This window comes from Convolutriloba macropyga, chromosome 14, assembly GCF_964194025.1.
Source record: "Convolutriloba macropyga chromosome 14, txConMacr16.3, whole genome shotgun sequence".
In the NCBI taxonomy this organism is placed as follows: domain Eukaryota; kingdom Metazoa; phylum Xenacoelomorpha; order Acoela; family Convolutidae; genus Convolutriloba; species Convolutriloba macropyga.
Window position 1 is genome coordinate 40856658 of NC_134481.1, and position 12040 is coordinate 40868697.

Below are 12040 nucleotides of genomic sequence, written 5' to 3' on the forward strand. Positions count from 1 at the left end.
TCAGTTCGCTATGCACCCACAGTTACAGCACGCGCATTGTATTGTAAATCATTAAGTAAAATATGGCTCGTGCACTATGGCACGTGCGTCTCGAAGCAATAATTGAGTATTTTTGTTGACCACAGAGGGATTTGAACCCTCAATCTCCTGATTCGTAGTCAGGCGCCTTATCCATTAGGCCATGCGGCCATGAACGGAGGTCTATGAGTTGTATCGAGTTCTACTTTTTCAGACCTCTCTTCAATGTCAAACCAAACGTTCATTACTTTGACTGGAAACTGGGGGGGGGGGGGGGGGGGGGCAACGGAAAATATCCATTTTTTCTTGCATGAACTGCGCAAAATTGGTCCTTGATTTCCTGGCCGGTTCGACTTGTTTGGAGTCTGAACAAGTGGATTGGTTTTCGGTTCGCAAAATGATTGCAATTCGACTTACGGACATTTGACTTTTGGGATCTGTTTTGCCCCCAGTGTTTTTATGGGTTCTACTTCTTTTCACCCCCGATTCATTTAACCCCTATATCATTTCACCCCTCTATCATTTCATACCGCCAATTAGGAGTCAACAGTAAAGGCTTATTTTGTCATAATTAAGTAGATAACTTAATTCTATGTTCGGTTGTGATAGTTTCATGCCAAGTCCCACGGGCCGCTAAGGCATGGCCCACCTATAAATTATGGGTTGTTATATAGCACGTTACTATGTTTAATATAGCACGTGCTCCTGGGGGCGTAAAAGTTATATGCCCACTAAGGTTGGGGGCCGAAGTGGAATAGATCCGACTGTTGCCGGGTTACTAATTTTTATACCTAAAACGGGAGCCTGAAACGGGACCTCCTCACTTTCTTACATCAAATCACCGCGCGTAGTCAGATTTAACATCAACATCAATTTTCAGTGGTTTTCTAATTTTTTTTTGGTCATTTTAATTTCAAACTCTTTCAAATTGTCTCATATTTGGTTTTACAACTGTTTGCCTTTTCAAGACCCTGAACCAGTGGGATAACTGCGTTGAAAGCCTCAGAGGCGTGCTGGACAGTGAGAACTTCCTACTTGACGAGGGAAAACGTCTCTACCTGCACACGGGGATCAAGGAAAAAGTGAAGGCTGTGACTTGCATCAAACAGTTCAGACACATCGTGGAGAAAGAGCAGAGTGTGTTGGAACAGATGGTTCTGAAGGAGAAGGAATTGCAAACTGTGTCTGAAAAACACGCTGTGAGTATTGCGGGTCTTTACTATTATAGCTGTCCATTATGGTATACTTACGGTAGTTGGGTGGCTCTACTTTATATGACCATAAAGCTGGGGGTGGGTGGATAATGACTATCGGGATGGGGTAGCCATCCCACTTCCAAACTTTTGGAAAAATAGGATCTTTTCCTTTTGAAACACAGTATAGACCTCCGGACAATTTATTTTCTAAATCTGACACTCCGCACAGGAGTGTCAGATTTAGAATGCCAGATCTTCTTTTATACAGTGCCAGATCTTAAAGTACTCAAACAAGTAAAAACGTGCTTTTCATTTGAAGTTGAATGCACTTTTGTTACATTGAGCCCCACTAAATGAGCACGTGTAAATCGGGATTTTTTCCATTTGTACCCCCGAGCTTAGTGAATGCATATTATTTGCATCCCCAGACCCACGTGCGATATTTTAACAATGATTTACTATGTAATGGTACATGCTCTCTAACTGGGGGGATGCATAACGTATTGGGGGGTCAAAACGGAAAAGATCCGTCGATCGAAGTTCAATAGAATTCAGGATCCAAATCTTTTTTCACTTCAATCAATCTTCAGAGTTTTTCCAGCCATTGAAGTTTTTCACAAGTCGTTTTTTCCAGTGTTGTATCCTCGTTTGCCATCTTTTAATTAGGAAAGTTAACCCTTTTTCTTTTATTTTAAAAAAAACAAAGACAATTGGGTAAAATGCAAAATATACTTATAGCAGAAATGGGATATCTTTCTGCACAACCCACCAGTGCGTTATGCTCCCCCAGTTACAGAGGTTTTGCTATTATTTGGTGAATCACTATTTTTAAAAAAAATGGTACAGGCATCTGGGGGTTGCGAATAATATGCACCCTCTATGCTTGGGGAGCACAAACGGATAAGATACCAAAATGATTCAACAGTCAAAAAGTCAAAATTGGTTTATTAAAAGAGTTTCATCAGGAAAATAAAAGAGCTGATTATCATTTTTTTCTGCAAAGTGATTTTCATGTTTTTGCAAAAATTAGCATCTATTCGTTTCTCCTAAATCACGTTTAATCTAACGACCAATATGGTGTTTAGCTTACTGGCATGAGTGTAATTTTAATGTGTGGGTGTAGCTATCAGCACTAATTGTATCGGGGGATGTAGATCTTCAAAGTTTTATTGTTTTTGCAATGAAAAATTGTAATCACTTTTGCAATTAAATTATTTTTGTGTCAACTTGCACAACGTGTGTTTCAAAAAGGATATATGACTCTGCTAATGTCACTTGGAAACTCTGGCAAACATCTCGTACCGCCTCGCGGTTCTCGATTAATGCCAGACTTTCTCATTGACTGTCAGAGTCACGTTACCTCTGCATCATGTGTTAATACAGCGCTTGAGGATTGCTTATAATATGCTCCCACTAGTTTAGTGGTCACAAACGGAAAAGATCCACTAAAACAAAACCTGCCCAACACTGTGTTCTTTTGAAAAGTCGTATTGTTTATACGTGGAGCTCAGAACTCATTCTAAGTCATGTGTTCGATTCAAAATTTGATAGCCTAAAAACGTGAAGTTCAGATTTTGATCCTCCTCTTGTTGCAGCTATGGTTACACACTCCATACGCCCTAGTTGTCTCAGATTAAACTTCTTCATTTTATGTTTCCTTCTCTTTGATTTTTCTGGCCAAACATTTTTTTCATGAAATACTTTAAATGTTCTCTTTTTCACGTGGTGATTATGAGATAAGTGTGGCGTAGAAAGTCAAAACTGACAAAAAATTGTTTTCTTCCTACTAATAATCATTACCATATTCGAGGAAATTTTTATACAAGAATATATATTCGGCTATATACGTTCAAGAATAATTACTCTCGTACTCTGGTTTCCTGTTAAATGTCAGGATATAAGCCTTTTAGCCTCTCTCTGGTTTTATTAAAAAGTAGTTGACGTGCGGGTTTGGAAATTTTGGTACAGAGGGGGCTACGGATCCGCCTTGTTGATAAAATTCGGTTTAAAAAACCGTCATTTAGGCAATATATGCCCTTGGCCTTTTCAATTAATTTCATGTTTCACGCTTCCGTAAGGGCTTTCAAATGATGGCATATGCTTATTTTACAGGAGAAGCTGAAAGAGATAGAATCTTACAAAGTGTCCGATGAGGAGATATTGGTGAGAGAGCACTACTACAGACTGTATACAAACAAACAGTTCAGCCAACTCATGGATTATATGCAAAAGATCAAAAATAACGCCCAGGTAATTCAAATTGTGAATTATCAAACCTGCTAATTTCAAAAAGTTGAAAAAGTTTTGGATCTATTCTGTTTTGGCACCCCAGTGTTTTATGCCCTGAATTACAATTTATTTTGTTATATAGCACGTTAATCTGTAAACCATAGCACGTGTGCCTGGGGGCGTAAAAGTTATATACCCATTAATCTAGGGAGGGTGACAGAATAGATCCAAAGTTTTTCATTGCTCAAACGAAGTTTGTAGCAATTTTATTAGTCCTTTGGTCTTTTTATGCGATTTCTCGCTTGACCGATTTTTCGTCTGACCGTTCTAACTTTTAGTGCTCAAAAATAAGATAAACAGTTAAAACCCGGAAGGCATGAAGTGGTTGAGCAGCTCTCTTAGAGCTTTACGCTTTACTAGTCTCTAAGAATACGATTCACCAAAACTAATTTTAGGAGACAATTTATGTTGTGAACGGAGATGCTTAATCTTGAAAGTTTGACCACTCCAGCCCCCACTCAACCCCCTCCCCCCAATCAGCCCCCAATATACCCTAGTCCCTCTCCTTCACCTGCTGATTTGGACCCCCCTCTCGTCCAGCCCTCCCAACTCTACACCCCCCATCGCCTGACCCCCCACCTCCCCAACGCTTGACCTCCCCCCCAACTCCGCGCATTCCCTCCTAATGCTAGTATCTCTTCCACTCGCTACCAAAGCCAACCGGTTGCCGGTCGTTCGTTTGAGAGCAAGACGCCAGACGATAATTGGTTATGTTTTTGGCTAAACAAGTTTTTGTCGGAGCCCAGTTGCTTTCAATTCAAAAAGGGTAACTATTAAAATTGAATCAAGACAATACTCAAGCATCCTTACGATAACGTGTAATATTTAAGGTTTTCAATGGCTGCAAAGCGATAGTTGGGGCTATTATTGGCCTTTTCTAGCTTTTTTTGTCGTCAAGATTTCTGACAACCATGTGACGACACTGTCTTCTCAATTCTGATATTGTTTATTTATTGATGCAATTGCGACTGAAATGCGCGTGTGACGTTTTTTCTACTCTTATTGGACCGAGTAATTCAAGTTGTTGGACCGTGATAAAGTTGTTGGTCACAAGTGACTTACCTCACTTTCAAAAACGACTTTCCGCGCTATCAAAATTACTTTTTACTTTTCGTTACTAAGGAGATCTGGTTAGCTGGGTGTGCGTCACTCTGATTGAAGGCTATTTTAGAGCAGCTAATAGAAGTAGCTAAAATAAGTTATACAGATTCTTAATGAAAAATATAACACCTCTGAAATTAATAAAAAAAAGAGAAATTTCTCTTTTCGGTCCGTTTTTTTATTATCTTTTTGAGACTGCAGATGTAGGACGATTATGCGGCTATTTTCTTGCAATCTTCTAGCTATGTTTATCATTGTTTCATTGCTGTGATGTGAATTCTGTGTTTTGACGGGAGTTCAAAAGTCAAAGACATGATCTACTATGCCCCTACCCCAGCCTATTGAGGCTATATCTTTACAATGGCGGACGTGCTACTTTTTACTAATCTGCTATATAACAATACTTAATTTATAAGTGGCTGCGAAACAGGGATGTAAAATATTTACGACGATAAAATTCATTAACCAACTACTTTTGGATCCGGAAAACCAAATTAGCAGAACAGTGTTTTTTCCATTGATCAAGCTGCTTTTTAGTGATTCATGTCAATAGTAACTTTTTTGTAATTAATTTACCGCTAATTATTACCTAATGCATTTGTGTCTGTGTGAAATCATTCCGAACAGGAAATTAGGCGAGGACCAGACTATACATCTATTTTTAAAATGAAATTATGAAGTAGATCGAATTAGAGAATTTTGATGAATTTTAATTACCTGATCTTTATCATCGAGTATTCAAATTATAAATTCAACTCGTTCTTGAGGGTCACAATAAATTTCAGGGTCACAATGCATTGTTGCACTCGACATTTCCCAACATGCATTTTGAGCACCTGAACATGCATAAGGACACAGGGGACCAGCAGACGCAACAGCAGTGGGGCAAATTTAGCACAGCCCCTCAATTCGCACAGGGTTCTGCTGAGGGTTCTCCAAACAATAGACCACAGGGTGTGAATGGTGGCGGGGGTCAGTGGAGTAACCCTCAGCAGAGTTTACCCAATGCTGAACACTTTAAGGTAAAGTTTTTTGAGATCCCCTTTGACACCGAATAATAACTTTAATAATAATGATAATTAAATAATTATTAATTGCTATAAATAACCAAAATTACTAAAAAAAATAATTCAAATTACTAAAAAATAACTGCTCCCTATTAATTTTGAATGCTTCCAATAATGGTTAGATAAAATTTCTAGTCTCTATAGCTAGAAGAAAATACTCAAACTTAGTACAATATAAGAATATGGCCTAGAAAATGCTCATATTACTTGTGATCGAGTTAGTTTTGTTCCAAAATTTTTGGCACCATATATTTCATCAAAATAACAGTTCTTATGGCTTTAATATATTTTTTTAACTTTTGATGTGGTTCTAGTTGCCTTTATCTTACCTCCTTGCTATATTGATTTTAGCTTGTTTGCCCGTTTGATACTCTAATCTAACATTTTGCTTACTTATTGGTTTCATTTAGTGTTGGTTGCTATTTCAAATAGTTTTTGATAGCCAATAATTGAAATTACTACTTCATGTTTCAGCTGATAACATGGGTTTTCCTTTTAATCAGAATTGAACTGGAAAGAACCTTCATGGATTATATCGAAATTACTTGTTGATTAGCGAACTCGCTCAGTTCTTCTTTGATTTAATTTTATGCTTTGCGGCTTATTTTGGACAAGTTTCAGTTGCCTTGTCCCTTAATTTTCCTACTAGGTGGTAACCAATAATTAATATATATGTGTAACGTCCTAAAGTACGTTTTATATAGTAATCGATATATCTTTTCCCCAATTTTACTGATCGCCTTATTTAGTGCTATATTTGCTATAATCTCAAGGCCATATATAGACTTCATTTTTCTGCCCTATTAAGATGAGAAAATGTATATTTACTTTATTAACATCCTGTAAACTTTCTCAAGTATATTTGTCTTAAAAACCATTTAACTATCTTTTGTTATTTGATTTACCCATATTAGAGGATTTTGTGACAATGCTAGCCTGTGTTTATATTTACAATGTACACTTTACTACGTTCATCTTATTTGCCTGGCACGTGTCAGCACGCGCCGAAGTTCTATTTATCTTGAGTTAATCTTGATGTATTTGTATAAGTGATTACTCAAATTTAAATACGGCCCTCAGGTCTTAAAAAGTAATAATCTAAGCGACACAACCAAGATTGTCAAGTTAAAAATCAGTAGACAAGAAATTCAGTCTTAGATTGGAATCTTTTTCTCTAGTGATAAAATTTCCTAGTGATAACTAAAGCTGTCGGCCCTGCAACGAAACAATATTGAAACCGCTCAGGGCCTGAACAATTAATCATGCGAAAAGAATAATTTAACCAATAAAAGCCATGCTACTAAGTAGTTAATTAAATTAGCGAGAAACATTAGTTCAACAAATTTAACACAATAATATAGCCGCACAAAGGTATATTACATGGTGACAGGTGTGTAGACAGCTTTTCCAATTAGTTCCTTCAAAAAACAAACATTGTTGATCTTTTAAATGTTTCTTTTTTCTAATTCCATTATTATTCAAAACATTATTAACATATTTGCACGATTCAGATGAAGTTAGACAACTGCACAAATTTGATTTAACACTCTTTTCCTACGGAAGCCCCAACATCGAAAATACCTCCGCAGAAACGTACTCTATCTTCCTTGAAGATAATTTATTTATTATTAATAGCCGCACAGCGATAGCTGAGGCTATTATTGGCCTTCTCTTGGTTTTTTTTTATTTCGTCGTCATGATTTTTGTTACGACCATATGACGTCACAGCCACTTTTTGTTCATTCGTTCATGCAATTTCAACTGAATTGCATGTGTGACGTCATTTTTCGCTCTTAGTGGAGCGAGTTTTTTTGTTCATGCGCGTGATTAAATTTTTGGTCACACTTGACTTACCTCACTCTCAAAAATGACTTCCTCAATTTGAAATTGACTTTTATTTACTTTATTTCAAAGAGATAAGGTCAACTGGGCGTGTGTCACTCTAAATGAAGGTTATTTGAGATAAGCTAATAGAGGCAGCCAGAACTTATACAGATTTTTAATCAAAATGTAACAGATCAGCCTTCAATGAAAAGACAAATTTTTTTTGGTCTGTCTTTTTTACTGTTTTTAGACTGCCGATCTACGAATCTACTGCGGCTATTTTCTGGCAATCTGCCAGCTATGTTTTTTATTGTTGGACTTACAGAAGACTATAGAGACAGGCTCATTGCAATAGTATCATTCGACAATCAGTATGAATTCAAAGCAGTAATTAGGCACATAAAAAGGGAAATGCATCTCGACTTAGAAAGCCTTAAAACTCAATTAATATTCGAAAGCGGAGATTCTAATTAAAGTTAGTACTTTATAATTGTCCCATTATCGATGTCTCTCAAGAAATTTTGTTTATATTTTACTGCAGCATTCTTTATCTTCTTCATCATTGCTTATTATCTGATCACAGCACTCTTCATTTACCTCTTCATGACAGACGGCGTCGTTAGCTTTTCTTTCCAATTATCAATTGTCAATGCAACAGAGATTGGAGTCTAAACGAAGGTGACGCCCAATGACAGTGACATCACACTGAGACATATACACAAAATGAGAGAATGAAACCCTCTACTGGTAACAAAACCGAGCCAATTTGGAAACTGTGAGTCAGAACATAAATTTTGGTGCTAAATAAAAATGCCTTCCCACGATTTATATAATACCCAAATACTCCCTGTTGTTAATAACTGCCGCTATTCAAATCATTTTGTGGAATATGTTGACTGTAACTACATACATTTCAATAGCCCCCAAACTAACAACCTTATTATCTCAACAGTTATTAGTGCCTTTGTATCTGACAAAACAAAACAAATTGTGCTTTTAACTCAAAATTCTAATGACAAACGCGCCTTATTAATATTTATCCCCAAGACTTTGCGACAAAAAGCACGCGAATTTTCTAAAGTTAGACACCTCATGACCCATGGCTATGACATTGATTTAGATGAATCTCCCCTCATCGTAATCTCTGAATAATTGCATTCCCAGCCCATCCAGATCATCACCTTTAATTTCATTCAGTGCAGTTTTAAAATTCTGAGAAACTAAGATAGCCGCAAATGCCCAAATAACAGTAGAGCCCTAGAGCGGAGCCGAAAATCAAAATTTCCGCCAATTTGAACACCTTTGCCGAGGTTTCATCGGTGTCGCCGCAATCCCTGCCAACCAACAATCAAATTTTCTGCAACTCCACCTCCGAGACGCCGCTTTACGGTACTTTCAAACGTTGCCCGAAGCAACCAGAAATGATCTTGAATTAAGCCTCACAGCACTCAGGGACCATTTCGCGAATCAAGACCTTCAAGAAGTACACGTTCTTAAGTTAGAACAACTGCGATTTGACCCAAAAACAGACAGCCCCGAAAATTTTCTAGTGAACTTACAAACAAAGGCTCAGCGTGCCTACCCAACGCCAAATCTACCAGCAGTGGCAGTGTTAGCGCTTCCAGGAGATGGAGGAGCAGGGGATAGAGCAGAGCACGCACGCTTTGATGGAGAAACAGGCGCACGAGATGCTAGATTGCAAGCAGCGGAGGACAACAAGAACGAACAAGTTAAGCGAATCTTCATTAAAGCTATGCCGGGATGGCTGCGATCAAAATTGATGGAACAACCACCAGCCACGCTTGTTACCGATCTCTGCACCACTGCTCTACAACAAATGACAATTAGAGACATGTGCAGAAAAGATGACTATCCTGAAGATGGCTTCAATGAAATTAACAACGCCGTGTCCGCAAACTTGATAAATGCGCTCTCTAAATTGAACCAGACGCAAGATTCACTAGACAAAAAGCTTCAAACAATTGACGACCGCATTACGGTGGCACAGATAGAAACAACAACACAAAGAGATGTAACCCACTCTCCCCAGCAACCATTTAATAGGCAGGGGCAATTCTCCGCGGCGCCCTACACGACCAGAAATAACTATGCAAGTCAAAATAACTATGCAAGTCCAATGTATCAAAATACAGAGGAAATAATTTCAGAGGTTGAAATGTCTTTAATAGAAATCCGAGATCCCGATACCCAAACACTAACGCTCAAGTGTTTTATCCTCGAAATTTCACACCCCAGTCACAATTCCGCATGCCCACCAGCCCATATATGCCTGTGACTAGATCCAGTGGTACCTTCTGTTATACATGTGGTTACCCAAATCACCGATCAGGTCAGTGTTCTCAGAGAGGTAGAACTAATAATAGAGGAACCTCATTTCCATTTAATCGCCAATCAAAAAACTAATAAAGCCACCCTTAACGCCCAAAAGTCGCAAATAGTCCACGAAATCCATAGAGCAGCATAGTAAACTATTTAATCTCTACAATATAAACCCAAATATGAGATCATCCTTTCTTCCCTATGTCAAAATTAAATTTAATAACGCAATAAGCCGTCGAGCACTAATTGACACCGGCGCTTGTGCAAATGTCATAAGCAACAGATTACTTCAAGAAATTACCGAAATTGACAAGAACGCAGCCAAACTGAAGCAACCAGATTGTACTTCAGTCAAAATGGCTGGAGGACAACTAGTCAGAATAGAGAAACAGGCCGAAATTAAATTTAAACTCGCTCACAGAGAGTTTGTTGAAGACTTCCTTGTCCTTTCCTCAACAAACTCGGTCATCCTTGGCAACCCCTTCTTTGTCAAGAATGATATTTCAATTAGCCCAAAACAGGCCCTTATTCAGTTCCCCGATTTGACAGTTCAAATTAATGAAATCAAGCCTGTAAACGAAAAACGACGATCAGTAAGACATAAGAAGATTCCCATTTACACAAACAAGAAGCACACAATACAGCCCAACGAACAAATCTTCCTTGAATGCTATCTATCAGACAAAACTGATCACTTTGAGAACAAAAGTGGAGTAATCACTCCTAATGAAGTTCTTGAAAAAGAAACAGAGATTGCACTAACTTCTTCGCTAAGTACTGTAGGAAAGAATAATACATTGTACGTTTCTGCTCTAAACGTAACTGAACACCCTATCACAATCAATAGCCGAACAGAGGTAGGCAGATTCTCAATCCTTTCAACCGAGCAAGCCGACCAATTGATACAAATTGACCCACAACTGATAACGTTAGCAAAATCAAGAAACAAAGATGATTATTTTGCGGAATTGAACCAGCTTATCCAAGACACGACCTTTACCCAACACAAACCAGGCCAAACTAGGAGACCTCCACCGGAATATAGTAAATTATGGTTTCCGACACCAGAAACTTGCGAGGACCCAAGTAGTTGCCGTTGTTACAACAAGAAATCTTCGACCAAATATTAAATTTCCAAAAATTGGAACAGGTTGATCCACGAAGTAATGAAGAAGACCGTAAATTCTTTCTCAGTAAATTCAACTGGGAAAATTCGCCATTAAATCAAAAGCAAATGGACGAATGCGAGCTTTTATTAATTGAATATTGTGACATTTTCGCCAAACACCGATTTGACGTTGGATACAACACGGAACTGAAAATAAAGTTAACTCCAGAGCATGACTTACCCGTATACGTACAAGGACCTCCAACTCCAATACATCTACGCGACGAACTGCACATTGAATTAGCTTTAATGCACTACTATGGACTTATAACAACTTTGTCACAGTCTAAATACAGTAGTCCATTATTTGCCCATAGAAAAGAGTCAGGCAAACTGTGAATTTTAATTGATCTGAGAAGAGTCAACACCTACTTAAAAATGACTACCACAGCACAAACTTCCCAATCTCAAACATGGCCGATGCAACTAGTCATTTTGCAGGAAAAACATTGTTCACAAAACTTGACTGCTCACAAGCTTATCATTGTGTACAGATGGCGGACGACACTTCAGTACAACTCTTGGCCTTCAATTTCTCATCAAGAACTTATGCGTACAAATGTCTAGCCCAAGGACTTAGTAAATCAGTCACCGGTTTTAGTTCATTTATTCGCCATTATCTAGACCCTTGCTTAGCAACCGGTATATGCACACAATTCATGGACGATAATGGGAGTGCAGTAACAGAATTTAGTCAGCTACTTCCTAGTCTAAGGAAAATTTTTGATTGCATCCGAAGATCTGGACTGAAATTATCACCTGAAAAATGCGAAATAGCCTCACAGTCAATCAAATTTCTGGGCAGTACAATTACAAATGAGGGAATATCCCCACAAGCAGAGAAAATCAAAAAGTTTATAAAGAAGATTACGATACCAAGAACAACCAAACAGGTCAAAAGACTAATTGGCTTCGCCCAGTTCTTCAGAAATTGTATCCCAAATTTAGGTGAGAAGCTTATACCGTTTTATCAATTGTTACGTAAAGGAGCCGATTTTGAAGCGAAAGAAACACATTACAATGCATTAGAAATTGTG

The 12040-nt window shown here is 38.1% G+C and overlaps 1 protein-coding gene and 1 non-coding gene across 5 annotated transcripts in view; one reads left to right on the forward strand and one right to left on the reverse strand.

Moving 5' to 3' along the window:
- The window catches only part of LOC142353123 (uncharacterized), a 102084-nt gene that overhangs the window by 16425 nt on the left and 73619 nt on the right, over positions 1–12040 (forward strand). For all 4 annotated transcript variants that reach the window (XM_075405330.1, XM_075405331.1, XM_075405332.1 and 1 more), the window contains exons 7-9: positions 987–1217; positions 3327–3464; positions 5390–5626. In XM_075405330.1, coding sequence (XP_075261445.1) covers positions 987–1217; positions 3327–3464; positions 5390–5626 — 606 coding nt within the window. The remainder of the gene's footprint in view (positions 1–986; positions 1218–3326; positions 3465–5389; positions 5627–12040) is intronic.
- Trnar-acg (transfer RNA arginine (anticodon ACG)) lies at positions 117–189 on the reverse strand. The gene has a single exon. It is a non-coding gene; the product is annotated as a tRNA-Arg (tRNA).